At 43.4% G+C, this 27,634-nt stretch overlaps 1 protein-coding gene across 3 annotated transcripts in view; it reads right to left on the bottom strand.

Moving 5' to 3' along the window:
* The window catches only part of Adamts9 (ADAM metallopeptidase with thrombospondin type 1 motif 9), a 167,950-nt gene that overhangs the window by 98,475 nt on the left and 41,841 nt on the right, over nucleotides 1-27,634 (bottom strand). For all 3 annotated transcript variants that reach the window (XM_042273682.2, XM_042273685.2, XM_006972558.4), the window contains 11 exons: nucleotides 27,224-27,328; nucleotides 22,087-22,232; nucleotides 18,224-18,405; nucleotides 17,997-18,133; nucleotides 16,165-16,282; nucleotides 15,824-15,919; nucleotides 9,000-9,166; nucleotides 8,786-8,915; nucleotides 8,024-8,150; nucleotides 1,973-2,183; nucleotides 1,346-1,510 (listed from right to left, as the gene is read on the bottom strand). In XM_042273682.2, coding sequence (XP_042129616.1) covers nucleotides 1,346-1,510; nucleotides 1,973-2,183; nucleotides 8,024-8,150; nucleotides 8,786-8,915; nucleotides 9,000-9,166; nucleotides 15,824-15,919; nucleotides 16,165-16,282; nucleotides 17,997-18,133; nucleotides 18,224-18,405; nucleotides 22,087-22,232; nucleotides 27,224-27,328 — 1,584 coding nt within the window. The remainder of the gene's footprint in view (nucleotides 1-1,345; nucleotides 1,511-1,972; nucleotides 2,184-8,023; nucleotides 8,151-8,785; nucleotides 8,916-8,999; nucleotides 9,167-15,823; nucleotides 15,920-16,164; nucleotides 16,283-17,996; nucleotides 18,134-18,223; nucleotides 18,406-22,086; nucleotides 22,233-27,223; nucleotides 27,329-27,634) is intronic.

The raw sequence follows: 27,634 nt of genomic DNA on the forward strand, positions 1-27,634 counted from the left end.
TTGTGCTCATTTTGGAAAAATTAAAAAAAATTCATAGAGCATCAAAGACAAAGGTAAAATAACCAAAAGTATTTTCAACCCTTTATTCTTCTTTCCTTTCCAGTCTTTTTATCCAAGGGTGTTGGATGTGAACTGAATGCTGGTACAATCAGGCTGGATGCTCAGTGTGACTCAAATGCCCATTTAGTCAAGGCTTGCTATGAAAGTTTCTTCTCCTTTCCTTTTTATTTTGTTTTAGAAATGGGTCTCATGTAGCTCAGGCTAACAGAGCCTTAAATTCACTACATTACACACAGCCAAGGGTGGTATTGAACTTCTGATCTCCCAAGGGTAGGATTACAGGCCTGTACCACTACGTCTGGTTATTACTTCATTTATAATTACACTTTAACTAGTATTAGCTATCTAAGTAAAATGGTGACACCACCATCTTCTGTCATATTTTTTGAAATTAAGGGTTTAGTGTTTAACCCACCGCCTGCTGGGAAAGCACTAGATTTGTTGATCATTTGTTCACAAACCAGGCACAGGTGAAGATGCACAGCGCTACTTCACCATTCCAGTAGCGTGAAGGGTTTTTTTTTCCAGGCTTGGCATCTGAAGTAAACTCACGTGGGGGAGGGAAGGGCGTGCATACAGGAGCTGTGGCTGTAGCACATCAGGAATGCTTCACCACATTCCTGACTTGGCCAGTTAATAAGGGACACCTACTCCTCAACTACTTGCATCCCCTGAAGGAGGTGGAGCGAGGCCCCCTCTTGCTGAGAATCTCCCTGGGCTGTGACAATACTGGGCTCCATTAATAGTGAGGATGGACACTGCATCCAAAGACCGAGAGACAGTCACCAACAGGACTGCCTTGGGCTTCATAAAGCAAGGGATGAGAAGGCATCATTCTGGAACACTCAGCCTGACCTTTTCCCTTCCCCACAAGTGCTCCAGTGTGCCTGGATGTGCAAGTCAGGTGGGCCATTCACTGCTAATTCTCTTATTTCAAAGACAAGGAAGATGGAAACCCTTATTGTTGGACTCATGTCTAAACTATTTTGACCTCACAATTAATTTCCGACCAACAACTTGCAGCTCAAAGAGGCAGGAGGGCAGGAACCATTACTTCCAAGTCAGCAGCAGAAGCTACTGGGCTGTGAGAGTCAGCCGAGCCCCCAGTGACTTTGAAGTCCTGGTGGACTGAAGGATTTCAATCATCATTTAAATGGAGAATCAGTCATTGCTTCCTTGGGGGAGAAGGAAGAAAGATTCAGTAGTCTACACCTTCACTGGACCCTGGGAGATCCAGAACTGAATCACTGGAGTTGACCTAGGGACCAGCACTTGTCCTTCTCACCTCTGACCAGTCCCCTGATTTCCAATGAGGACAAGAGAACTCATTGCATCTCTGTACGACAACTTTCTCCTGATGTGTGCACTTGCTGTCATCCAGGACATCATCGCGGGTGTTGACACAAATAGCTCTTCTTCTCTGGGTACCACCATCACAGCTTTTAGAACACTAGGAGCATAAAAAAAAATACAATAGGGTGTTTCTGAGTGTCTTATAAAATATGCTTAAAATCATGGCTCTACTGTTTCTTTTAACCCTCAAGAAACAAATGCCCTACCATAGCCAATTCTAGTTTTTATTTGGGAGATTTTTTTACAATGCTCATTATTAGGTTTATACTGAAGTCAACATAATCTCACTGGCAAATTGAGACTAAAATTGGGATATAAAAATGGTTGGCTGATTAGCTTTACCATTAATATTTTTCTGGATGTTATATCCAAGTTAGATGTTGCAATTTAACCTTGGGATTCTTTCTTGCAGAGTTTGACTTGGCCAGGGATTATAAACCAAACACTGTTCTTTCTTCCATACAGCTTAAATGGGTTTCTTAACACAATTCCAGAGGGAGCCACCATCAACTCATTGGATTTAGTATCCAAGACTCTCTCAGAGCAAGAATGAACTTACTTCTGTCCAAGCTGAATAGCGCCATCCACCTGTGTTACATTCTCCTGAGCATTTTTCCTGGTTGCTTGGTTTGGGCTGACTACTACAAAAACTGTCATCAACCTTCTCAGACTTCCCATCCAGCCTGCTGTATTTGGCACAGTGGATGTCTAAAGTGCGGTAACCCAAACCACACTGGGCACTGCATTCACTTTTGCTGGCAACATGCCACCTAAACAGAAATAATGGTAGAAAACCAACATTTGTGTTAAATACATGTGTCACATCCAACTAGTGGGAAAGTTCTTTTTTTCTTAATTCAAATATCATGAAAGCTCAAAGCCAACGCCAGTTAAAAATCCAATTTCAAGCCAATGTATCCATGTATTTTTCATGGCTGCCAATGTACATGGAAGTCACAGAACCACAGCCAGAAATGCTGTCTCTGTGAAGCATATGCCAGGTACAGTCCGTCTGAAATTCAAGCAGCAGAAAGAAAGAAAAAATGGGACTCAGCAAGGCAAAAAGAAGCAATTTTTATATTTAAGAAGTCCAGGCAAGCATTTCACTTGGCTCCTTAGGCTCGCTCTTGGAAAACTCAGCTGCAGGATTCTCCTTTGCGTGTGTCTGTGCTTGCAAGTGCTCAGTCACTCTACTGATAATAATGCAGGAATGAATAAAACAGACTATCATTGAACATTTCAAGTGCACTATACATGGTGTACATTATTATTATTATCTTGGAATAAAGACTAAGCTTCTTGGGTTTGACCACCAGCCCAGTTTCAGGATCAAGCAAAAGAATGAGGCAGAGAGTGATGGACTAGGACACATGACCTCCTCCTTTGGCTTCTGTGAAGCAGGCACACACCCTTGCACATGTGTGCATACACCATACACATGACTAGAAATTTCTTGAAGACAGTAGGCATTGTGTGTGTGAGTGTGTGTATGTTTGTATGTGTGAATGTGTGTGTCAGTGTATGTGTGTGTGTGTGTGTTGTGTACATGTGTATGGGTACATGTGTAGGACACTTCAGGTGTTGTTTCTCAGGTGCCCTCTACCTTGTTTAATCACATTTATTTAGTGTGTGTGTGTGTGTGTGTGTGTGTGTGTGTGTGTGTGTGTGTACGTACCAGGTCTGGCCATCAGAGTACAACTTATGAGAGTCAGTTCTCACCTTCTATCATGTGGGTTCCAGGGATCAAACACAGGTCATGAGGCTTGGGGCATGTGCCTTTACCCCCTAAGCTATCTTACTAGCCTTTCTGAGAGAGGCTCTCTCATTGAGAGCTGGGACTCTTAGATTTTGCTAGGCTGGTTGGCCAAGAAACCCAGGGCTCCACTATCTCCCCAGCTTAGAGCTTACAAGGCCAAACCCTTGCATGCCACATTTTAAATGTGGGCTCTGGAGACAGAACTGGGGTCCCTCATTTTAAACTTTTAAGCCCATAAGAATTTGCCACCTTTGTGTCCCCGATATTTATAACAAAGCAACACAGGTGCACAATGTAGGCTAATCCATACTGTTATTTTGATAATGCAACAGGAACAGAGTTCTCAGTGCTTGAATGTAAAACAAATTTCAAAAACGTTCAACTTGAATTTTCTGAGTCAGCGATCTTGAAATGCATTTGGAAATCTAGAAAAAGGTAATTTCCCTTGAATCTCCAGGAGATCTTACTCCACCGTCAATTTCCTAAGTCTCAGCACTTGGGTGGTGTGCCGCTTTTTCAACTTCTTAACAGTTCCCGCGTGCACACCTGTCTGGGGAGGAGCTGGGGAAAACGAGGGGTCCGAGCCAACACGCTCATCAAGGAATTTCTCGGTAATGTCCCAAAGTAGGTCAGAGTTGACCCCTGGCAAACAAAGTGGGCTGTGATTTTTCCATGACACTGAAGCAGCGTCAGGGAGATTGTGTTCTAACACGGTAAACGAGGGCTTATAAACTCACCCTTTATCTCATCCTGTCACGGGCCAGTTGGGCCAACTGTCACTTCCTGCAGGAAGCGAGGCAGAAAACACTCGAACTCAATTCAACACAGAAGCATCTGGAACTTTCATCTGCACTTTGATTTTTGGCTACCTTCTCATGGCCTCCATCACCGCTTCCCTGGGGGAAGGCTACTCACCATCCTGACAAGAAGGTGCCCGTGCAGTTCAGGCTGCTAAAGTCACTTCCCTCATATCCCATAATCCCCAGGGGCCAAGCGGAGATCCCCGAATTATCTGTGAGAAGCTCATGGCACTATCTTAAAAAAAACCTCTCTAAATGATATCTAATTTGCTTTATGTTCTTTCTGGACAGGGATCTGTTCTTCAGCACAATGTACTCAGAGTTCATTTTATGGGAAATAAAAATGCTAGTATCATATTTAACTATTATATTTCAGGAAAGTATGTTCTAGTCAGGCATGGTGGTACATACGCGTATCTCATTACTCAGGAGGTGGGAGCTGGAGAACTGTGGACTTAAAGCCAGCTTGAGCTACATAGAGAGCTCCTGCCTCCACAATCTGAGGACTGAGGTTATACGTCAATGGTAGAGCCCTTGCTAGTAGGTGGAAAGTGCCGTGCTCAGCCACCAACGCTGAAAAAGCAAAACAAAACCCGTGCTCCAACATGTTAATAAGTAAAAATCAAGAAAAATAAGGTGTGTCCGTAGGAGCAGAGATGAGGGGCTGGAGATTGAATGGTTTTGAGAGCTACCAGATGAATTGGGTTTCTACGCTGTAGATCTTTGGAACGTTACCATGTTGATCAGGATCATGAACCTCCACATGAGCAGACCAAGTTTTGGAGGGCTTCTCAAACCCAGAGGCTGGCTGAGGGCTGCTTCCGCAGACTAGCGATCCACAAACGTGCTTGGGGAGAAGCTTTTGTGGAGCAAGACCAACCAGTAACCATTCCCTCTGCACTCTCTCAGGTGCGCACACCGCTAGCTGGCCACAGCTTGGCCTAAGTTTTGATTAGACGGATCGTCGGATGGGCAAAGGGGACAGTGAGTGTTCCTTAGGTTTGGTTTGCCTCTCTGTATGTTTTAGAAGGCACCTTTCGTTTTTCCAACAATCAGTAGAGGCCACCGACTGAAAGCTCCCGTCTTTTACTGACTTTCAGGCACGAGAGCGTATGCTTGCCTAGTTGTGCGGCTCTCAAGCTAATCCTGAATTCTTTCTGCCATTCACTCTTGACTTCCTCCCCACTCTGATCCGAAGGGATAAATCCCTTTGCCTTCTTATCTCCAATCAGAACGGCTTTTGTCATCCAGCCCTGTGCTTCCAGCTGCTGTCTGTCCTCACTTAACCTCGGCAGAGTTTAAAAAAAAAAAAATGTTTTTAAAAGTAGACTCTGAATGGGAGATTTAGAATAACACACTGACCTAGTTATTGATCAGATAAAAAAAAATCAGGCAGAAGCTTTATCTGGTATTATGGAAAGAATATAAATGAAAATCAGAGGATGTGCTATTTAATCAGCAGACATTGAGTAGCCATGGAAGCTTTCATACTTATTACCGGAGAAAGCCTGCATCAACCACATCATCTCATCAAGCTGAAGCTTCCTGTAAGATGGAGGAAACAAAATCCGCCTCCTACGGAGATTAAGTAGGACAAGGTGGGCATGTAACACCTGTGGAAGATACTCAATAAAATAGCTATGATTATTATGACTATTGCTATCCTTGGTGTTTTATTCTCCAAGCAACTTCTATTTTTGCCTCCTACCTTTAATTTTATGCAGTGCTGAAGATCAGACCCAGGGCCTTGCCCATGCTGCATCCTGGGCCTTTGGTTTTGTGAGACAGGGTCTCACTGTGTAGCTGAGGCTGGCCTCAAATTCTCCATCTTCCTGGTTTTGCTTCTCTAATGCTGGGATCACAGACATAAGCCCTGGTGCTGAGCTTTAGCTAACTTAAATATTGGCCAATGAGGAGGCAGCCCCCTTGCGATATTCTGTGCAACCTGACGTAGCACACTTCCGAGTTGAGCCTACCTTGTCCTGCGTGGGCTTTAAAAATCTGCGTGAACATGTTTACAGCTTCCCCTGCAGGAGACACCAGCACTATTGCACCCCCAACCCCGAATTGTGGCTCATATTGAGGCTGTTCAAAGAGAAAAGTACTTGGCTCTTGGAGTAATAGTGAAAACATTAACTCCACTTTGAAAAGGACACTTACACTTGCTGGGTAAACTTGGAATAGGATTATTAAAATATCATTTGTTTGTTTTTACCGTCACATTCTGTTTCTCGAAATGCTTTGTACAGACTTGTTTTCTTTGCCATCATAAAAGTAGGAGGCTTAGTGTTCTAGGCAGCAGCCCTACAGTATCTGCATGTATCATTCAGGATGTGACAAGCTCCAATCTGAGTCAAACAGCAGAGAAAAAAACACATGCATGGAGTCCCAGTGCAGAAGAATGGATGGAACAGGACAGACACTGGTAGAGATGAATTCTTCAGGTGTGTGATCACAGAATGGGACACATAAGGATCATTCTACAGAATCAAGAAAGTAAGAATGGAAAAAGCTTTCTTCTAGAGTTGGACCATACAGGCCCTTCTGTTGGATGGACCACATTTAATCCTCTGTTGCTATGCTAACCAGTGTGATCTGGAGCAATTGGCATAACAGCGCTCAGATTTAATATTTTTATACATAAAAGAATGATAAAAATCTACGCTATAGTTGTAGTGGTTTGAATAAGAACGCCCCCCAAGGGCTTATCTATTTGAATGTCATCAGGGAACAGCACTATTTGAGAAGAATTAGAAAGTGTGGCCTTGTTGGAGGAAGTGTGTCACTGGGGGTTCAAAACCTCATTCCAGCTTCCTTTCCTAAGGATCAGGATGCAGCTCTTAGCTACTTCTCCAGCACTATGCCTGCCTGCTACCATGCTCCCTGCTACAATAATGGACTAAGCCTCTGAAACTGTAAACAAGCTCCCAATTAAATGCTTTCTTTAATAAGAGTTGTCTTGAAGGGAAGGGAATGGGAGGACAGGAGGGAGGGAAAACTGTAGTTGGGATATAAAATGCATGAATAAATTTAAAAAAAAGGAAAAAATAATAATAAAACAAACGAAAGAAAGAAAAAAAGAGTTGCCTTGGTCATGGTACCTCTTCATAGCTAAGGCACAATGACTAAGTAATAGTTACTGAAAAATGAATAGACTATTAATTGCATTAAAGGATAATGAAAACCATTCTGTTAACGTGGAGATATTATATATAGCTGTTAAAAGCAGTTCTTAGCTTCGGGAGACCCTATCTTAAAATGTAAGGAGAAGGCGGGGGTTGGCTCAGTGGCCGAACACTTGCCTAACATGCACAATTCTCTAGGTTCAATCTCCAGTGCTGTGAAAGCAACAACATCAACAAACCTGACGACCAAAAGAAAAGCCAGACCTTAGAAAGGACCTCCTCTGCCATGATGCTTACAGAATGGTAGACGTAGTTATGGCTAGACTTGGTCTTCCCCAGCTTGCTAACCTTGCATCCCAAGGAAAACATGCAAGAATCCAGTGTCTATTCAGCTTAACTGTTACTTGCATTCCCCCCACCCCCACAAAGGACTCCTCAACTATAACTTGTGTGCGTGTGTGCGTGCGTGAGTGCGTGTGTGCGTGCGTGTGTGTGTGTGTGTGTGTGTGTGTGTGTGTGTGTGTGTTTATGAGTTGTGTATGTGTATGGTGTACATGGACTGAAACTTTTGTGTACATAAGAACTGTGCATGGTGTCCACTCTGGATGGAAAGGGAGCACCATAAGGACTCTTACATAGAATATGAGTCAATGGTAAGGCCAATACCTAATCAATGAGTTGTGAGGATCCAGTGAGAATGTTTTCTGACAAGCTATGTTCTGTTAACTAGTTTTAATCCTGAGGAGAACAAGAAACCCAGTTATAGATCTCAGCTAAGTGGTTTCAGTGTAGGCTGGAGCTTGTGTGAGGAAAACACTGGAAGGCTAGAAAAAGGCCAGCAACTCTTGTCTCTAATTCATCCCACACAGGAACTCCACTCAAGCCTGCTGGACTCAGGAAGAGAGATACAAGAAAAACAGAGGCCGCACCTCAAGTCGCAGTCTGTGCCGCACGCTTCAGTGACAGGTCCTGGCTGGGGCAGCCGGTCACATCTTTGATCAGAAACAGTGAGCTGATCAGACTCCCTGGTGCAAACAAGTTTTCGTCTCCGCTCCCCTAAGCAAAGAGTAGGAACATTATGCTGAGGAAATAACCTTTTCTGAATGAGATCAAGGACTTGCCTGAGTTTTCTATAAAAAGCTAGATAGTATTTTCAGTTTGGTTGGCCTTATGATCTCTGTCACACTTCTTAGTTCTACCAGGACAGGAAAAAAACCCAGCTGCCCATAGGCAGTATGTTAACAAATTAGTATATCCATGTTCTAATAAAACTTTATTAATAAAAATAGGGTAGTGGCTGAATTTGATCCTGTCGCTGTAGTTCGCTGACCCTCATTTAACAAAAGGAAACAAAACTAATATAAATTATGGCCAGTAAAGCCACATGATGGAAACTTAAAGTGGCAGTATTGATTCTGCATGGTTTCACATATATTTTCAAACTTCTTAGGAGAAAATGTAGCATGAACCTGACATGACCTGAATCTTAGTTCAATTTGACAACCAAAATAACCAGAAAGGTCCAAGTAAATGAGGTGAGAAGATGCAGGCAGGCAGAAAGGTTTGTAGGTTATATGTACATAGTTGTTTTTTTTTAATCAGTAAGTAAATAAAACATCCCCCCCACACACACACACATACCACCACATTCTCAAACCCACAAAAGTGGAAACTCTTGAGCAGATAGATACCTTGGCAGGGCTTGCTACAGGCTTGCCACGGCCCATGACTGTTCCAGTAGAATTGTTGAGGTTTGTCCTCAATTGGAATATTGAAGGAGTACCGCACATCGGGGTTGTACAACTTCCCCACTGACAACACCTGTAACACATGGAGAAGTTGGAGAAGTCTGCGGGCCTGCCGTGCCAAGGGGAGAGAGCCGCCGGCCACCAGCCAAGTTTTTACCTGAAGGAGAAGCTCTTCCTCGATCCGGTCTGTGGCGTTAAGTCTTTCCACAGCATGATCAGATCCGCTGTACTCGATCATAGTATTCCCCACACGGACCTCCCTTTTGGACATTGAGACAACAAAGTCTCCGTTTAGCAGGAACTCACCTTTACTGTTTGATAAAGCTGTAGATGAGAAAAGAGACTTAGGTGAGGTGTGCCAGCTGTGCCCCAAAACAAAAACAAAAAAATGTTCGATTTGGCAGGGGCCAGCAGAAGACTGGGGGCTTTTCAACCAGACCATGAGTTCACAGTCTTGGCTGGCCGTGTGCTAGCTACATGACCATGGATGACCAATCCTTCATGGTCTCAATTTCTTTATCTCTAAAGGGACATAAAAGCACCCATCCATTATAGTGTCTAGGTAAACTAAGAGAGATATAATATAAATGTCCTCTTCAGTCTGAAGTTACTCATACAATATCGATAGTTGAAGGATTAGAGACGAAGGCTGAAATCTTAAGATCTGACACGCACATATGCTACCAGGAGTAGGAGACAGCAGTCCCAGAAGGAATATCTTACTTTTTAGAGGGTAGGGAAAAGCTACTGGGAAAATGAGAAGTTCCGGAATTTGTTTGAAATGAAGTCTCCCTTTGTAGCCCGAGTTGGGCTAAACTCACTCTGTTTATCACTCTGACTTCAAACTTGCAGCCTTGCTCCAGCCTCTACCTCCTGAGTACTAGGATCCAAAGCAGGAGCCAACGTGCCTGGCATAACCAGAAATTCCCTCTAAAATGGCTGCATTTCAGAGTTTGCCATTGAACGGAATCCTAAGAACACATCACTTTTCTGCCACATGATTCAGCTGGACAGCTTACGTGAAAATACCAGAAGATTGATCCCTTTACTTTCCATTGCAACAGTGGTAGCATGATTGGAATTAAAACATAATTTGGTTAAGATATAAGATAGGAGAAATGTATTTTCATATTTTTAGATTAATTTTTAAAGGCAAACATCTCAGTGAGGGGTAGCATAATGACTCAGTAGGTAAAGACACTTGCTGCCAAGATTGATGAACTAGGTTCAATCCCCAGGACCCACATGAGTGGAGAGAACCTTCTCCCTTAAGTTATCCTTTGGTCTCCATACACACACAGAGGCACATGCATGCCACTTCAATTAAATAAATAAAATGTTAAAAAAAACATATGATTTTAAAATTTCAGTGACACCATTCCTCTTTAGCATGGATCACACAACTTTGGTCTCATTTTAAGCCTGCCTTGTAGACCTGGGTCCCATTTCCACAGTCCAGCTGCTCCACTACTCAACTTGGAGTTTGCACTGTACTACTTATCACACTTCAGCGAGGCCTGTCTATTACACATGTTACACATCTGTACATGTGAATGTACGAATGAGAAAAGTATGAATTACAAATCACTAAATTAATTGACCAAGGCTAGACAGCTTCTAATCATGGCACTCTGCCTCCACAACTTGTGAGACACTAACATTGTCCAAGAAGAGAGTCAGCAAACATTTGTGAGTAGACAAATTCCCTCATTCATTCATTTTCTCGTTTACAGATAGAACCAAGGTCTGTGTAGGCTACAGCTTGGCCTGACTGTTAAACTGCATGAACCTTTCAGTACAATTAAAACCATTTCACAGCTCACCTCTATAAACCTCAAGATCCCAACCCTTAGTAGTGAAAGCTGGTGTTAAAAGAATGAAGGAGTGATTGAAGTCAACGCCCACCCCCACCCCTGGAAAGGAGAATAGAATACTTCTACACGGATGATCATTCTCTGGCTGGTGTGAACCTCACCCTCAGCTCCTGCAGCAGAGGACCTGTCAGCCACATTAGATGCAGTAGTTTCAATGGGTAAAAGAATAAACGAGATTTTTCCCTTGGCACCTCAGGCTGTTTCCAAAGCAGGTCACTTACACGTGATAGCATGATGGGTTGTCAACAGCACCACCTAGTTCTTTCAAGTTAAGTCACAGGCTAGCTAGCCCAAAAGGGAGAATGAAATGCCACATGCCAGACTTATGAATTGAGCGGCAATCTGGTTTTGTTTGAGAAGAACATGGTCTCTTCTGTGTGAATCCCCAGTCTCTTCCCATGGCTTCAGGTTGTCTCTCACGCCTCTGCAGAACTGGGGCAAATTCCCTCTTCACTGCATGTTTCTTAGCCCAGTTGTGAGGACAGTGAGACAAGAGCTCAAATGCTGTAAAACCCTTCTCATGATTTGTCCTTACAAATGGTTTGCCCATAGAGTTCTGTAAAGATGTCAATAAAACGAAACTCTGGCTTTCTCTCATACTGCAAGGATGTGTGATTTCTCTCCACCAGTGTTAATTCAGGGCTAAGCATCCCAGAGGCAAGGAAGTCTCACAGACATGGTTACACTTTCTCCTGAAGAGGTAGGAACGTGGCAGAGACAGTACAACATGGTTTTAACCCGACAAGAGGGATCCCCGGGGAAGGTGACCTTTGACTGGCAGACTTTCTGCTTCAGTACCTCAGGAAACAAATTGTTTCCCCAAACCTAGAGATGCTTGCCTCACTTCCTGCTAATGAGATTAGGGAAGCTAATTTCCTGGGTTTCTGTCCCTCCTGTCACACCCATCAGAATGAGGTTGCTACAGAAGTTCCACTGGAAAAGTCTTCCTCTCCAAAACACACAGGAAGAGTGTGCGACTTGACCAATCTTTACACAGTTATCAGGGATAAGGACGAAGGTTGTTTAACAACAGAAGAGCAATGACTGGACTCAGCGAAACGCAGGGTGGTGGGCTGTAAAGTATCTAAAGCGCTCTGCTAATAGCACCTTGCTTCAAGCCCAGAGTATAAATACTCACATACCCACATTGGGTGACGTCAGATCCTCCCTAACCTTGTAAAGAACCATTGTGAGGTTTGGGCTCTGAGGTCTGTTTTCACACCCGATGGGCTGTGATTTGCAATCAATGCTTGCACACTGCTCATTAGCTTTCAGATAGGCTGTTGTAGGGCAAGCAGTGACTTCCCCAGACTGCCCATCCCTGGATGAATCTTCTTTAATTTTGTTTTCATTCTTTCACAAGGGGATTAAGAAAAGTCCAGTAAAGAAGAGAAGATTGTCAGGAGACTCTGCCTGAGTTCAGACACCTGACATGTGCTGATTAAGCTGAACAGAACCAAGGCCACTACCTGGATAGAGGCTATTTCCCCAGGGAAAATAGAAGAGAACCAACTTTTGCTTTTCCTTTGGAATGGAAGAACAGAATGATTCAACATGGCCTTCGGCTCCCAAGAAATTAATTTATAAGGGACACTTCATGCCATGATGCTTAACTTAATTAGGATGAACTCAGATCCTACAAACTACTGCATGCTCAGATTTCTCACCAAGTATATGGAGAAAAATGCCTGACATACTTTGAGCAGTCGTAAAATGAGAAATGTGGGATTCCCCAAAAGTTGGTTTCCAGAAGCCTGTTAATTATCTTATTTTAATCCGTGTGTGTGTGTGTGTGTGTGTGTGTGTGTGTGTGTGTGTGTGTGTGTGTATGTGTGTGTTGGTGAACCCAGGGTCCAGTGGAGGTTTAATTGTAAACACATGGCTCATAATTGAGCTACAACTCAGTCCTGTTCATTTTCTTGTAAAGCTACCACTCAATTTAATACTTGGTGTTAAAAAGCAGATGCAGCTGTTTATAATTAATTACAAGTTAGGCTTCATAGTCTTCGGAAGAAGATGAGCCTTTATCTTCAAGAGAATTCTGTTTTCCATGAAGAACTAGCAATGGCTGTTCAGCAATCCAGCAAATGTTTACTCAGGCTTCTCATGTGCACATTGTAGCAGGGAGCTAAACAGGCAGGCAACAGCCCTGACCTTCAACTACTGGGATTGTGTGGATGAATAAGTAACGAGTCTTATCTCCATGGTGGCAACTGCCTCCTTCCCATTGCTTAGGTCCAAACTTGAGAATTTTTGACTCCCTTTGACTCTAAAGACAGCTTTCATCATTGCCTACTCCCTCTTCTCCTCTCCCTTTCTCTCCTTTCATCTCTTCCTTCCTTCATTCCTTCCTCCCTTCTTTCCTTCTTTCTGACCTTCCTTCCTTCCTTCCTTTTGTGGGTCGCATGTAGCTCAGGCTAGCCTTAAACTCACTATGTACTTGAAGTGATCTTGAACTTCTGATCCTCCTGACTGTACCTCCTGAGTCCTGGGATTGCATGTACCTGCTATCACGTTCTGTTCATGGGATGCAAGGGACCGAATCCAAGGCTAACAGTCCCTTGTCCTTCTTTTTCCCTCCTATGGCACACTCAATTTATCAACAAATCAAGATGGCTCTGAATTCAAAAGAGAGACTGACCCTTACCACTCACCATCACCGTCATGCTCCTCACTGAGGCCAAGCCATCAGCATTCCTCATTAGAGAATCTTTCTCTTTATTCTTTATTTTTCCTTTTTAATTTTTGGGACAAAGTTTTGCTATGTGGTCCAGAGTAATCTCAAATTCATCATCATCCTTCTTTAGTCTCTTCTGTGCTAGGTTAAGAGTTGGTACCACAGCCGGGCGGTGGTGGCGCACGCCTTTAATCCCAGCACTCGGGAGGCAGAGCCAGGTGGATCTCTGTGAGTTCAAGGCCAGCCTGGGCTACCAAGTGAGTCCCTGGAAAGGCGCAAAGCTACACAGAGAAACCCTGTCTCGAAAAACCAAAAAAAAAAAAAAAAAAAAAAAAAAAGAGTTGGTACCACTACAATAAACTTCTCTTGGATTCTTGATATAACTTCCTAACCAGTATTGCTGTCCTACCAATGATGCTCAACATAATAGCCCAAGTGTTCTTTTGAAAATGTACATCATCATCAGCTCAAAACCAACAGCTTCCTGTGCCTCTCAGGACTTACAACAAAATTCTTCAGATAGTCACATGGTTCAACATGATCTCATCCTAATACCATCTAGCCCTAAAGTCTCAATTTGCATTCAGCAACAGGCACAGGGACCTCCTTCTGTTCTTCCCACAGTCCTACTTCAAAGACTTTGCAAAGAGGGGCTGGGAAGTGGTTTAATGAGTCAGAGCACAGGCTGCCCAAGCATTAAGGACCTGAATACAAACCCCCAGCACCCAAGTAAGAAGATGAGGGTGGCTATACAGGCTTCTACACCCAGGGCGACATGGTAAGCAGACACAGGAGGATCACTAAGGTTCCTTGCTGGCCCTCAGCCTAGCCATGAATTCAGTGAGAGCCCTGATAAGAGCAATAAAAGTGACAGAGCAGGGTGGGTGATATGATCTTCTGTGTGTGGCCACACACATATACCCTACCCCCACCTACACACACACACACACACACACATACACACACACACACACACACACACACACACACACACACACACACACACACACACACACTTTACAAAGACTCCCTCTTCCTAGAATGACTTTCTTTAATGGTCTGTCTCTATAAAGGTTTCCACTCCACCTTACCCTTGGAATCCACTCTCTGTGCTGCATGGATTTCTAATACCATCCAGCATCTTCTTCCAGAACAGACGATGTTGATTAGTAACTGTTTATTGTCTTTCTTGCCCATGAAAAGAAGGCTTCAAGAAGACAGGGATTTGTAATTCTGGTCTGTTTGGTTTATTGTGTTGCAAGTATTGCTGGCACACAATAAACAAGTGACGGCAGGGAGACATGGTGACATGGCAGAAAATGCTTTAGCAGAGTCACATGTAAGTTAGCATGACTAGTGTGCCTGGCTATGAATGCATGAGTTCATGCAGACCTTTCAAAATACACATGTAGCTTCTCATTTGATTCAACAGATATTCATTAACCAGCACAGCATGTCCAAATGCTTGGATTGGACCTCTATAGGCTGCATTCTGATGGGTAAATAGAATTCCTGCCAGCACATTAGAATGAAACAGTAAATCAATTTCTTTTTTTAAACAATGACTACTCAGCAAGATGGCCTTGATTTCTTCTGGAGCCAAGTACCAGCTATGGCCAAACTTCGAGGCAGGAGCAGCCTAGTTGTACAAGGTGACCTGCCAGTTCCCTTTCAGGCATTCCTCTCTTGCCTACATCCTTCCTTCACAGAGAAGTGGGCAAATTTCATAATCACTTAAGGTGATTTGAAGAACAATAAGTTGAAGTCGGTCTGGTTTGGGAGGCCGCTAAAAATCAATAGAGGTCTTTGGTGATGTGGTTTAAAAATGAGAAATATATATGAACTACTTATGTGGTTAAGTATAAGCAAAGATATAAAATAACTGTGTGGTTAGATATAAAGAATAAATAGGAATTCATTTTAGAGGAAAAAATTGAAGAGCCTGCACTATAGCAGAGTAGGCTGATTTTTGTAACAATGAATTAAAAAATGCAGGCCATTATAGACGCTTTTGGAAGGAAGATACATATTAGGCATAATAAAATCTTGAATAGGCCTATGAGGAGTCTGCTCCTGGTTAGAGCTGATAACATAAAAATTAAGTCAAATAATGCCTCTAAGAAAACATTTGCAAGTCAGTTACCCAGACAGACGTTTTTAAAGTGCTCCATGAGACCCACGACTCGACGCTAAACTCAGAGAGTGTAAGATAAGGAGCAAATCCCTTGCTGTTGAACACGGTAATGATATAACCCTTGAGTCAATATTCTGAGGGGCTATTCAGGAGAAGAAATAAGACAATGCATTTCAAGACCATCTTCTTTGATAGAAGGAAGCTTGTCACGTGCACCAGAGGAAGGAAGGAGTGAGTACCCGCTGCTCCAGGAAGAGACTCGGAATTCGGACATCATGGAAATGTCAGGCTCTTACCTAAGTAGTTGTCATCCTCGGACTTCCCTGAGAAGCTGTGCTGCCGCACATCAAGGCTGGTAGCTCCAGCTGGAATTCGGACAACAGTATTGTAACCTGCCGAGAAGTTAGCGGAAAATCAGTATTCTGCTAAACATTTCACATTCTCTAAGGACAGACTAAAAGGCAAACAACAAAGAAAGACAATTACTACCACTAGATGTCTTATAGCCAGGTTAATAATACACTATAGCAAGGCTGATTTTACCCTTCACATTAATACTTCCTGTATTCCAATGAAGTTAACAATTTATTTTTAAACCTTTTTTCCCCTCCCCTGGTTCTTAGGAGCAGATTCTTACCATAATGGACTGTGTTAAATGTTCCTGCCACTGTTTTGCATGAAGAATTATCACCACCACAAATCCCACATTTATCTCTCCGGGCTTTTGAGTTTAAAATATGATCACATCCAGCTTGCTTTTTAAAAGAAAACAATTGAAATAAGTGGTAAGTATTAAGGAGATAATAAAATGGCAAGTCATGCATTCCTTTCAGTGATGTGAATCCAAAAAAAAAACGACAAGGAAGCCGTGCCCTTTAAAACTTGCAAAGGTTGAGGACGCCAGTTGTCCACAGTTTGCCATTTAAGATGTGGTCATCGGACCCACAGGAACCGAGCATCCTTGATGCCGTTTGGCATATTGAAGCTCTGGAGCCACCCATCCCTACCGAATCAGAACTGGCATTTTAACCAACTGCCCAGGTGCTTCATGCGCAGATTAACATTTGAGATGTAACGGTCCATGAACAAACAGAGTCAATGAAAAAAACCGCCTAGCCACGGAAACTAAAGGAGAATGGTGATGCTGAGGCCACACCAGAGAGCTCCCGCACATCCTAAGGGACGAGCTGCTTGTCACTCCGGGCTACTGCTGATGTTTAGAACCACAAGTCCAGTGCTGAAATGTTCCGATTTATCAGGAGAAATTGGGAGGTTGTTTTGTTGTGCAACACTCCCCCCCCCCCATAACTTGTTTACTTAGCAAAGCAATGAAGAGGGAGGGCCCTGGCCAATCCAGGGAGGACCCTGGCAACCGCCAAGCCTGCAGGAGAAGAGAGGCCCACTCTTCTGCTCTTTAGTGCACTGGTCTCTTTGAGAAGCTCAATGCATTGAGACTGAGTGGAATGATAAGAGAGTCCATACCATCAGGCCAGTGCAAGCTGAGAGTCAGGTACACCTCCGAGGTACTCCCTCTTTTTAAATAGTTATTTACTTTCATGCATGTAAATGCTTTTCCTGCATATGTACGGGAACCATATCCATGCCTAAGGTCTTCTGAGGTTAGAAAAAAACATTTAGATCCTCCTGGAACTGGATTTAGAAATGGTCGTCAAGTGCCTTGCAGGTGCTGGGAACCCAACCCAAGTCCTCTGCAAGAGTAGCTAGTGTTTCTTAACCATGGAACCATCTCTGTAGCCCCTTAGGTGATGCTTCAATCAAACCCGATCCACTAGTAATTCTAGTTGGCCTCTGGGCCACATGTAGTGAACATGTTCAACAGCTTAGAGCTTGGCCAAGCTAGCAAGGATTTCTAACTTGTGAACACAAAGAAAAAAGTATTAAGGGCTTGAGAAGTCACTGTCAGATTCTTTGCACATTGCCAGGAGTTTCTCAGCTTACTTTCTAACACTAGTGGGAGGCGTGTTTTGGGCAAGGCAATCGTAGTTAAAATGACAAAGAGACATCCCAGGGAGGCTGGCTTTTCCTCCTTCTGTTGTTCTGGAATAAGGCAATTCAACCTAGAAATATTGCTGTTAGGAAGCTCTTGGTTTTGGCCTTAAGCACTCAGTTACAGTAAAAGTGTGTGTGTGTGTGTGTGTGTGTGTGTGTGTGTGTGTGTGTGTGTGTGTGTGTAAAATGGTACAATAAATATTCAAGGAGAACTTTTGCATAGATCTCCATAGAGACTGAAAACAAGAAAAACCTAGAATAGTGGTTCTCAAACTTTGGTATAACATGCATCAGAATCATTTGATGATGATCGATGCTAACAGTATCCAGGGACCACACTTTGAGAAACACTGCCTAGGAGCCAGTGCCCAGATACAAGTAGCTGTCATTCTATTAAGGGAGCCACAGATCAATTAGGTACCAGGAGAGCTCAATGAAGAAAACATGACATGGACTTACCCGGCAAAGGCCTTGGACACAGATATCATTTGTGTCCTGGCCACAAGGTGTTCCGTCGATGACTCTGTCTCGGAGCTGGTAGTAGGCTGTGTTCCCCGCCACTCTACAGAACAACTTACATCGGTCCTTCATCAAAACTAGAGAGGAAGATGGTGATGCTATGTGACTTCCGTGTCTGGACTGAGCTCCAGCCCGGCAGCCCCGCCCTCCAGCCCCACTGCACTTACTTCCACTGTACTTGGGGACCCAGCGCACGCTGGGCAGCAGACCATTGATGTTAAAGTGCTTGCCATCAAAGTGAGCACACTGCTCTTCACGGAAATCGCGCTTCTGCTTCAGGCAGGGCTCGGTGTTGCAGGATTTGAACTTCATTCTCCTCCCTACACAGTACTTCCCACCATTTTTTGGTCTGAAAAAAAAAATGGAGACAATAGATGCAATGTATTGGAACCTATTCCTCTCCTCCTCATCCCTTCACTTGTGACTGGCTGGGTCTTCAGGAAGCAACTTTGAGATAACACATGGCTAAGGGAGAAGGACATGGCTCCGCATTCCAGGTTTGCATTCTGCTTCCCATCACCTCCTCCCATCACCTCCTTCCATCACCTCTTCCCATCAACTCCTCCCATCACCTCTTCCTATCACCTCCTTCCATCACCTCCTTCCATCACCTCTTCCCATCATCTCTTCCCATCACCTCCTCCCATCACCTCCTCCCATCACCTCCTCCCATCACCTCTTCCCATCACCTCCTCCCATCACCTCCTCCCATCACCTCTTCCCATCACTTCTTCCCATCAACTCCTCCCATCACCTCCTCCCATCACCTCTTCCCATCACCTCCTCCCATCACCTCTTCCCATCACCTCCTCTGGGTCCGGCTTTGCTTTCTGCCTTTGATTCCAGTAAGTGTCAACTTAAGTAAAGCAGTCAGACTTTGCCTCAGCACTTACAACTATGAAATGGGACATGCCTGTGTTACATCTGGATTTGGTTGTTGTTTTATCTTTGAGACTAGCTCATGTATGCCAGGCTGTCCTACAACTCCCTACAGAGTTGAGGATGACCTTGAACTCCTAATCTTCCTGCCTCCAGGTCCAGAATGCTGGGGTTATCGGCATGCATCACCATACCTAGTTTTTGTAAACCTGCTTTGAAGATAATGTGTCAGCTATCAAACAGAAAGCCTGAACATATGAAGCTGATCTTTGTCCCCTTTTCCCAAATGATTGCAGGCCCTTCAACTCTAACAGTTTTGTAAGGGAAGGTGTAAGGTTGTTTCCTGTCTGTCCTCTACACCTTGACCTCCTCACAGGAGACCACAGGAACACACTCCCTTCCACTGCCTCTCATTTGGTCCTCCCCCATCTTCTCTCCACAGCTAGTCTTTTGATTTGGTTTATAAAATAGGACTACACACACGGCATATGTCCACACTTCGACCCACGTCATAGGAGGAGAAAGCACGTTGGGTTCCTAACACTGTCGCTCGAGTACGGCGCACTCTGGCAAAGCACCATGGTGCAAATTCATTCTCAGTGTGAAACTCTGCACATGTCTTTTCCAGATGTTACTCAGAGTATAAATTACACAACACATCCCCCAGCTATCAGCAGCTGGCCGAATTCATCACAGGGGTAGGGAAGGCCTCAGAACTCAGCCACAAACACATGAACAGCTCAGAATACACAACTATCTCAGAACACCATGGAGCTCCAAGAGAAAGTTCACAATTGTTCTTCTCTTTTAGTGAATTTTTTTTTTTTTCAGAATAATCCTAAGTGTAAGAAATGAATTTTGTTTTGTTTTTCAAGCAGAGGTTTTAGGTGCTGGGAGATACATCAATCATGACCATAATGGAGCTGGGGGGAGGCTGTAGGTGGTACAGTTGGTTCTGGCTTCCAATCTTGCTGTCCTTATTGTGCCCTGCTCTGGTTTCCTCCTTTTTAAACAATGAGTACATATAGCTGGGTACAGTGACACGTGTCTTTAATCCCAGCATTCTGCATATCAAACTCAGTCTGTGACTTTGTTTTTTGGGTAAAGGCAGATTATAATTTCCTCCTTAACTCTGCATATGGCTTTAATGAATGTAAATGTGCCCTTTTGAACTACACATCTCCTAGACAATGTGGTTTCTATCTGATTTGTGTGTACCACATAATATGAAAATCTATAGCTATAAACCTTTTAGAATGGAAAAATTAATCTCATAATTAAAAAATTTGTTTGGATATGACTATTTTTTCCATGTAGGCAAATACTGAAACTATAGGAAAATCAACTTTGAAAATACCATTAGCTGCATCTCTCAACTAAAAAGATTTTTTTAAGGACACTTTGTGCCAAATAGGAGTAGAAAGAACTTCAGGAAGTCGGGAGATTAATTATCACTCTGTACAGCCAGCTTAGGTCATTCCTTCAAGTACATGTTACACAACCCAGCCGATTAAATTTGGGAGCATACATCCTCAAGGTTACAAAGAAGTTTTTATAAACACCGTCACAGGTGCACTCTACTCTTAAAGACAGATGAGTTTTTGTCTACAAATTGGCTGGAGCAGATATATCAGCTCCTTTATTTATTTACATGACTTAGTACAATCGGATTTGGGTTAGTCCAAAAAATTCTCTCCTGAAATAATGAAGGTAGGCTGGTTCTATGCTTCCAGGCTATCAGAAGAGGCTGACGGCTCAATGGGGAGAATTCCTTTTTGAGAGTTAGATAAGAAAAGAGGGAGTTTTATTAATCTACCTTTAATGATTTTTTTCTAATGGGGCACACTAGGGGACTGATGTCTGTCTATATTGCTTTATTAGTTAATGGCTCTTCCATAGTAACCAGTTCTCAATGTTTTGAAAGTAGCTCACCTAGTCAATGCTTCCAAAAACTGGGAGGGGACAATTACTAGACTTGGTGGGTAAAGGTTCTTGCCACTACGTCTGACAAGCTGAAGTGGATCCCTAGCCTAAGGGAAGAACAGACTCCCACAGGTTACTCTTGGACATGTACAAAGGACTAAACATGTAAAAACACTTAAATATTTTTGTCATCTCTGTACTGACAAAAATAACATACAGAATTTTTTTAAAAATGAAACATATGTCCTGACTTTTTAAAGTAAGATTTTATACACAGTTGCTATAGTAAGAGCCTGAGTGGGAAATATCTAGTTCACAATTTTAATTTTTTCAAATTGAAAAATTCATTATCTTGAAATTTAACCTGTTTCTTAATTTAAAAACAGAATAGAATCGCTAAGGAAGGAAACGTGTCTGCCTTTCTTAGCTAGGCCTTTGCTCTGGTTTGTTTCTCTTTTCTATTTTGAAGACTGAACTGATTCTAGAGGTTTCTGTTTCTGCCACCAGGCATCTCAAAGCCAAATTTGCAAACAAAATAGTAAGAGTAGGACCCACAGGCCTGATGGCACCGCTTCTTGCCCCACTTAGTGCTTGGTGCGTCAATTTGTACTTGAGGTGGTCCTCTTTTCTTTCTTTCTTTCTTTCTTTCTTTCTTTCTTTCTTTCTTTCTTTCTTTCTTTCTTTCTTTCTTTCTTTCTCTCTCTCTCTCTCTCTCTCTCTCTCTCTCTCTCTCTCTCCCTCCCTTCCTTCCTTCCTTCCTTCCTTCCTTTCCTTTTTTTTTTTTTTTTTTTTTTTTTTCGAGACAGGGTTTCTCTGTGTAGTTTTGGTGCCTGTCCTGTATCTCACTTTGTAGAACAGGTTGGCCTCGAACCCACAGAGATCCACCTGGCTCTGCCTCTCGAGTGCTAGGATTAAAGGTGTGCGCCACCACCGCCCGGATGGTCCTCATTTCTTATGCAGTGCACTTGCTCACTCTGAACATACTATCCCAAACTCTAGGATGAAATGAGATATGCCCGATCTTTAAGAGCAGCCAAGGCAAAAGTATCAATTGTGTGACAGACAAATTTAAGGAATAGCAGCAGATCTGGAAAGAAAAAGAACACTGTGGAATTAAGGTGGTGGGGGTACCCTGGGTCTCACAGCCCTGGAAGGCCACTGCTCCCTCTTTCTCAGCCCCCAGCTGAAGAATTCCTTTTGAGCAGCAAGGATAGACTTCGGGACTTACTCTGGTCGGTTGCACTCTCTGATGGCGGTTTTGATGCCTCCTCCACATGTTCTGGAGCAGGTTCCAAAGTGACTCCAACTTCCCCAGGATCCATCAGTCGCAGGGCCCTCCATCTCTTTGGGAACACAAAATCCAAACTTGCAGTGCTGTGTTTAATAAGGAGAGCAGTGAGGGAGAGCTTGGTGCTGTGAGTCATCCTAGGACCAGCTGGCTGCAGAAGTACATCACATTTTTAAGTTTCCCCCCCTGTGCTGGTTTGGAACACTGCAAATTTGCTATTTCTATGAATAATGGATACTGCAGGCATTTTAATATCATGCTCATTGATTTTAGGCGGTGTTTGCATTTACTGCTTGCTCTGATAAACACGGGCCAGTGAGTGGCGGGTTCCACACTAAATGGGTAGCCCTAATGGCCAGCTTTAAACTGCTCAATTAGTCTGTGTACTTGGAAAAATGAGGAGTGGAAATGGGGCATGGACTGCAGATGGGGGCCAAAATGAATTAGAGAATTTGCAGTGTGAATCTCTATTAGCAAGGCTTTAAGACCCTACACTCTTGCTAAAAATCGAAGGCTTTATTAATACCCTTGATTTCAAAACAATTTTGATTAAACTGGGGAGGGGGGGTTAACTACTTAATTCTTATAAACCCACTCCCAATCACTTAGGATCAGACTAAAGGAACAGGGACAGATCACAGTGTCCTACACTTCGTTATAGTTTTTTTTTTTTCTGATAGTTTCAGACTCTATACTCTGGATCATAATATTATTATTATGATAATAATAAAATGCAATAAAACTCCCCAGCAAGACAGGGAGTGGATGAGCTTATTTCAACTTTCTGCTATTGTATGTGTGTGACCTAAAGCCCAGGCAACTGGTCAGGGAACAAAAAGAGGGGCAGTGGCCAAAGCCACAGGAGGGTAATCCCTGTGGCTCCCTCAGATCTCCAAAGAGGAGCAGTGAAGCTGGGCTCTTGTGAAGTCTCTGCGGGGGAGCAGGAGTGAGGTGAGAGGTGGAGGGTGGAGGAGGCCAGGATGGTGTGCAGAGGCAAGTAAGAGACAGGTTAAGGACACAGAGGGAAGGTTCATCCCTCCCAGGATAGAAAGGCTTGGTGGGGAATGGAAGAGTAAAGTCTTGTGCTGTCCTGGACTCTTCCTCTGTAGCCATCTTCTCACAGCATCTGAGGAAGGTAAAATGGGTGCCGGGAACCTGACTCAGGTCTTTGCCAAGAACAGCATGTGCTCTGTACCATTGAGCCATTTCTCTCACCCTGCGGTGATTTTTTTTTTTCTTCTGTATTTTTGAAGACAAAGTCTCACTTACACAGTCTTTACCTGCCTAGAACTTTCTATGTGGATCAGGCTGCTCTTGAATTCACAGAGGTCCATTTGCCTCTGCCTCCTGACTTCTAGTCTTAAGGTATACACTACCACAACCAGACTGTAAAATTTTTGATCCTCTTCCCCCCCCCCCCTCCTTTGTTTTCAGATCCTACTCTGCGCATAAGTAACATCATAGACTAGAGTGACCTTTCAAATGCTCAAGAGGCCACACATGGTTGGTAGCTGTCCTAGGTTGCATAGGAAAGCAGGTTGAGCAAGCTTTGAGGAGGCAAGTCAACAGGCAGCATTCCTCCACAGTCTCTGCTTCAGTTCCTGCCTCCAATTCCCTGCCTTGCTTGAGTTCCTTTCTTGGCTTCCTCTCTCAGTGAAGGAATGTGATCTGATCCTGTAAGCCAAATAAACTAACCCTCCTCACCCAAAGTTACTCTTGTCATGGTGTTTTATCACAACAAGCATTAAATGGCTAGTGGATTGGGTTGAAATCAGGTCAGTCTTTTGGTGTATGCATGTGCGCGCGCGCGCGCGCGCACACACACACACACACACACATATGCTAGTATGTGTCTCTTCATGTGTGTCTGTGTGAGTGTGGAGTGGTATGTGCCTGTGTGCGCATGTACAGAGGCAAGAAGAAGAAGGAGAAGAAGAAGAAGAAGGAGGAGGAGGAGGAGGAGGAGGAGGAGGAGGAGAAGAAGAAGAAGAAGAAGAAGAAGAAGAAGAGGGGTGTTATCTTGGATCCCTCTCATAAAGTGGCTCTTCCTTTGAGGCAGTGTCTCTCATTCAACCTGGAGCTAGGCTGACATCCAGCAAGCCCTGGTGATCCTCCTGCCTCTTCCTACCAGCCATAATGCTGGGGCTACAGGCCTGTGCGTGGCCACACATAGCTGTCTCCACGGGCACTGGAAATTGATCTCAGGTTCTCATGCTGGCATAGCAAGCACTCTCACCCACTGGGTCATCTCTTGCCCCAGCCTTCCTTAGCAGAGTCCAAAACCATATGATCCTATGGTATTGTTCATACACACACCTTTCTAAGAGGTCAGAAAGGGGATGCGGAGGTCAAGTTTATTTTAAAGACTCTTGAAAAAAGAGAGTTCTGAACTTCAGGATCACAAACAGGTTTAAAATGAAAATGTTCATGGGCTTAACAAGAAAAGGGAGAATATAAGGAGACATTAGTGAGTCATTCATCAAGGTAACATTGTGTTAGAAATCTAGCTCAAAAATAGATTGCTGTGGATGGAGTGAGCAGAAAGAAAGGAAAGGGGAAAAAGGCTCTGGGACAAGGAGAGTGAGAATGAGCTGATAAATGGAGAAAAGGAATACACTGTCAAATCTGAGCAATCAACATGAAACAAATGAACAAAATAATCAACTTCTATGCCAACATAAACATTTCCTTTGGTCTGAACAATATGAAGAATGTGTGTGTGTGTGTGTGTGTGTGTGTGTGTGTGTGTGTGTGTGTGTATGTGTGTGTGTGTGTGTGTGTGTGTGTGTGTATCCCTGTATCTAGATCTATTTTTAGTAAGAGCCATTAGACCTTGCCAAGGTTCTAAAGCACAATTAAGAATACAACTTATCTTCTCTGCACAGCTATTTTTCTAAAATTGGTCAACGGGGGTCTACGCATATTCTGTAGAAGGCTTGAACTCCGTGCTCTAGCTGAATTCATTAAGCATTGAAGGCAGGGTCTCCTGAAAGGTTGCCCAAGACTTCTCCCCATCAGAAGCTATTGTCTCCCAGTTGTCTGCAAAAGTAGAAGTTGAGAAGCAGACACAGCAGCCCTCCTTCAATTCTTTCTGTGGTCCAGAATTGGTGGGAAAGCCTGCATCTGCATGGAGCTCGGGAGTCCTTTCATGACGGTTTCACTAAATACACGTCACTTCACCATATTCTTGGGAATGCTCCTGTATTGTGGTTTTCCCAGCAGTAACAAGTGTCAGAAACAGACACAAGGGTGGGTGGATCAGACAGATGAAGAACCACAATATAATGCCAGTGATTTTGCTGAGATCAGTCAATCTGAGCGAGACAGTTGGCTCAACTAACCAAGTTGTCAAGAAGTCCTGCTTATTGTTAGCTACTGGTAGCAGCCTCTGGGTTACTGTGTTTAGAAGGACTCAGAAATTCCATCTTGACTGTGTAGGACTGAGTATCATGTTCAGTGTTTGATGACTGCTGTGTAAACCTGTGAAGTACATTCCCACAAAAAACCTGTGGCCCTGCACTCACTGGCACTTGAAAAAAAAAGTTTGTTTTTTTTTTTCAACAACACTAAGGTGTTGTTGTTGTTGTTTTTATGTGTGTACCGGTGTTTTGTCTGCATATGTCTGGAAACTGCACGCATATGAGTTATAGACAGTTGTGAGCCACCATGTGGGTGCTGGGAATTGAACCTGGGCCCTCTGGAAGAGCAGTCAGTGCTCTCAACTACTAAGCCATCTCTCCACCCCGACACACTAAGTTTAATGCTCCATAAAAAACACAAACTTCAGTTTTTGAACAAAGATACCTATCATTCTTTTAAGATAATGAAAGTTCCAGAAGCTATTAGGTCTATTGTTTCTTTTGAGGCTATCACTACGGAAAGCTAAACTTCAGATTACAGCTTTGGAAAAGCCCAGCAGAAGTGGAGGGATAAGCTGACTTTGTCATCAACTCAATACAAAATCATCTTCAAAAATATAACTTAACCAAGTAATTTCCACATCCCCTATTTCCTTTAATCATTGAGATATAGGTGATGAAAATGGAGTCCTCATGTTTGACCATTGGAAAATAAAGTCACTCAGAGAGCTGAGTTCAGGGTCCATCAAGCAACCCACTGTCTCTCAGAAGCCAGAGGCAGAACTATGGTGAGGAGGGTCCACCCTGGAAGGGTTTGGGGCAGTTCTTCCCTAAATGATTTGACTAATCTTAGGATAAGAAACTTCTTTTTTCAGTTCTCTGTGTATAAAATCAGGTAAGGGAGAATAAAGCTATTGATTTTTTAGTGATTCTTCCAAGGAAACATCCTGGATATTATTAGCTCTACAAGGTAAAGTAGAGGCACAATAAATCAGATGTTCAAAGGAAGTACAAAACAAAACAAAAAATGGGAAGAGAGAGAAAAAAGGCAGGAAATGATAAGGATGCCAAGAGTTTTGGAAGTAGTGCCCACATATTGCATCCCTGGTGAGTGACACAAGCCATGTGGACCTAGAGCTAAAATTTCCTTCAGTGAATGGTTGGGTGTGATGATGGAGATGATATGACGAGCCCACGGCCACTGTTTGGAGGTGCATACCAGGTACAGAAGGTTAGATTAATCATACTCCTAATGGCGTGGGACTCTGTTATCACTGGCCCACACAAACAGTGTGTTTTGTTTAGTTATTAACAAATCGGTGAGAATCATTAAAACCAAAACCAGCTCATGAGAATCTGGGTTTAGATATGTCCCAGGTAACATCATGGCACTATATAAAAGAAAACATACTTGGTAAATCAACAGTGAAGGCATCTGGCTTACAGTGTTTGGGCATTTCTTCGATTCTAATATGTTTGATCATAATAGCTTTCCAGTGCCACTCTCAGAAGGAAAAAAAAATATCACCACACACTAAATGGTTTATCTATTAAAATTAACTTCCAGAGTTCTCAATTGTAAGCCATACTTTCATCCTCAAAAGAATCTGTATGCTGAACCACACTGTAATATATTATGTGCCACACACAGCACTGAATCCACCCAAGTCAGAAGCCTTTCTGTCCCAGGAGGAGAGACACCATTCCATGTTACTTGCCTTTCCAGGCTCACACTCGGTTCCGTCAGCCCAGGGTGTGTGCTGAGTCCTGCAGCCTTTGTGTGCTCCATCCACATTATTGCACCAGAGTCGTCTACATTGCATCTGTTCCGTTCAGGGGAAGACAAGACACAGTGTGAGCACACAGGGCAAGAGTTCCTTTCAACTCACACTTTGCCAGGGGTAAAAGTTGGCTTGCAAAAGGATGTTTTTTTCTTGGTATGATATATTCATCATTATAAACTATTCCAAAATGCAGCCACCTAAGACACATTTCTGTTCTGGTGAGAGATATAGTTCTGTAAAAGGGAATAGCCTGAAGAAGCCTCTGAGTCATACATGTCATCACAGGGTCCTTTATCTGCATACCCTCTTATATTAATGATGAGGAAAGTGAGGTCCAGTGGGATG

This window comes from Peromyscus maniculatus, chromosome 3 (assembly GCF_049852395.1).
Source record: "Peromyscus maniculatus bairdii isolate BWxNUB_F1_BW_parent chromosome 3, HU_Pman_BW_mat_3.1, whole genome shotgun sequence".
NCBI lineage: Eukaryota > Metazoa > Chordata > Mammalia > Rodentia > Cricetidae > Peromyscus > Peromyscus maniculatus.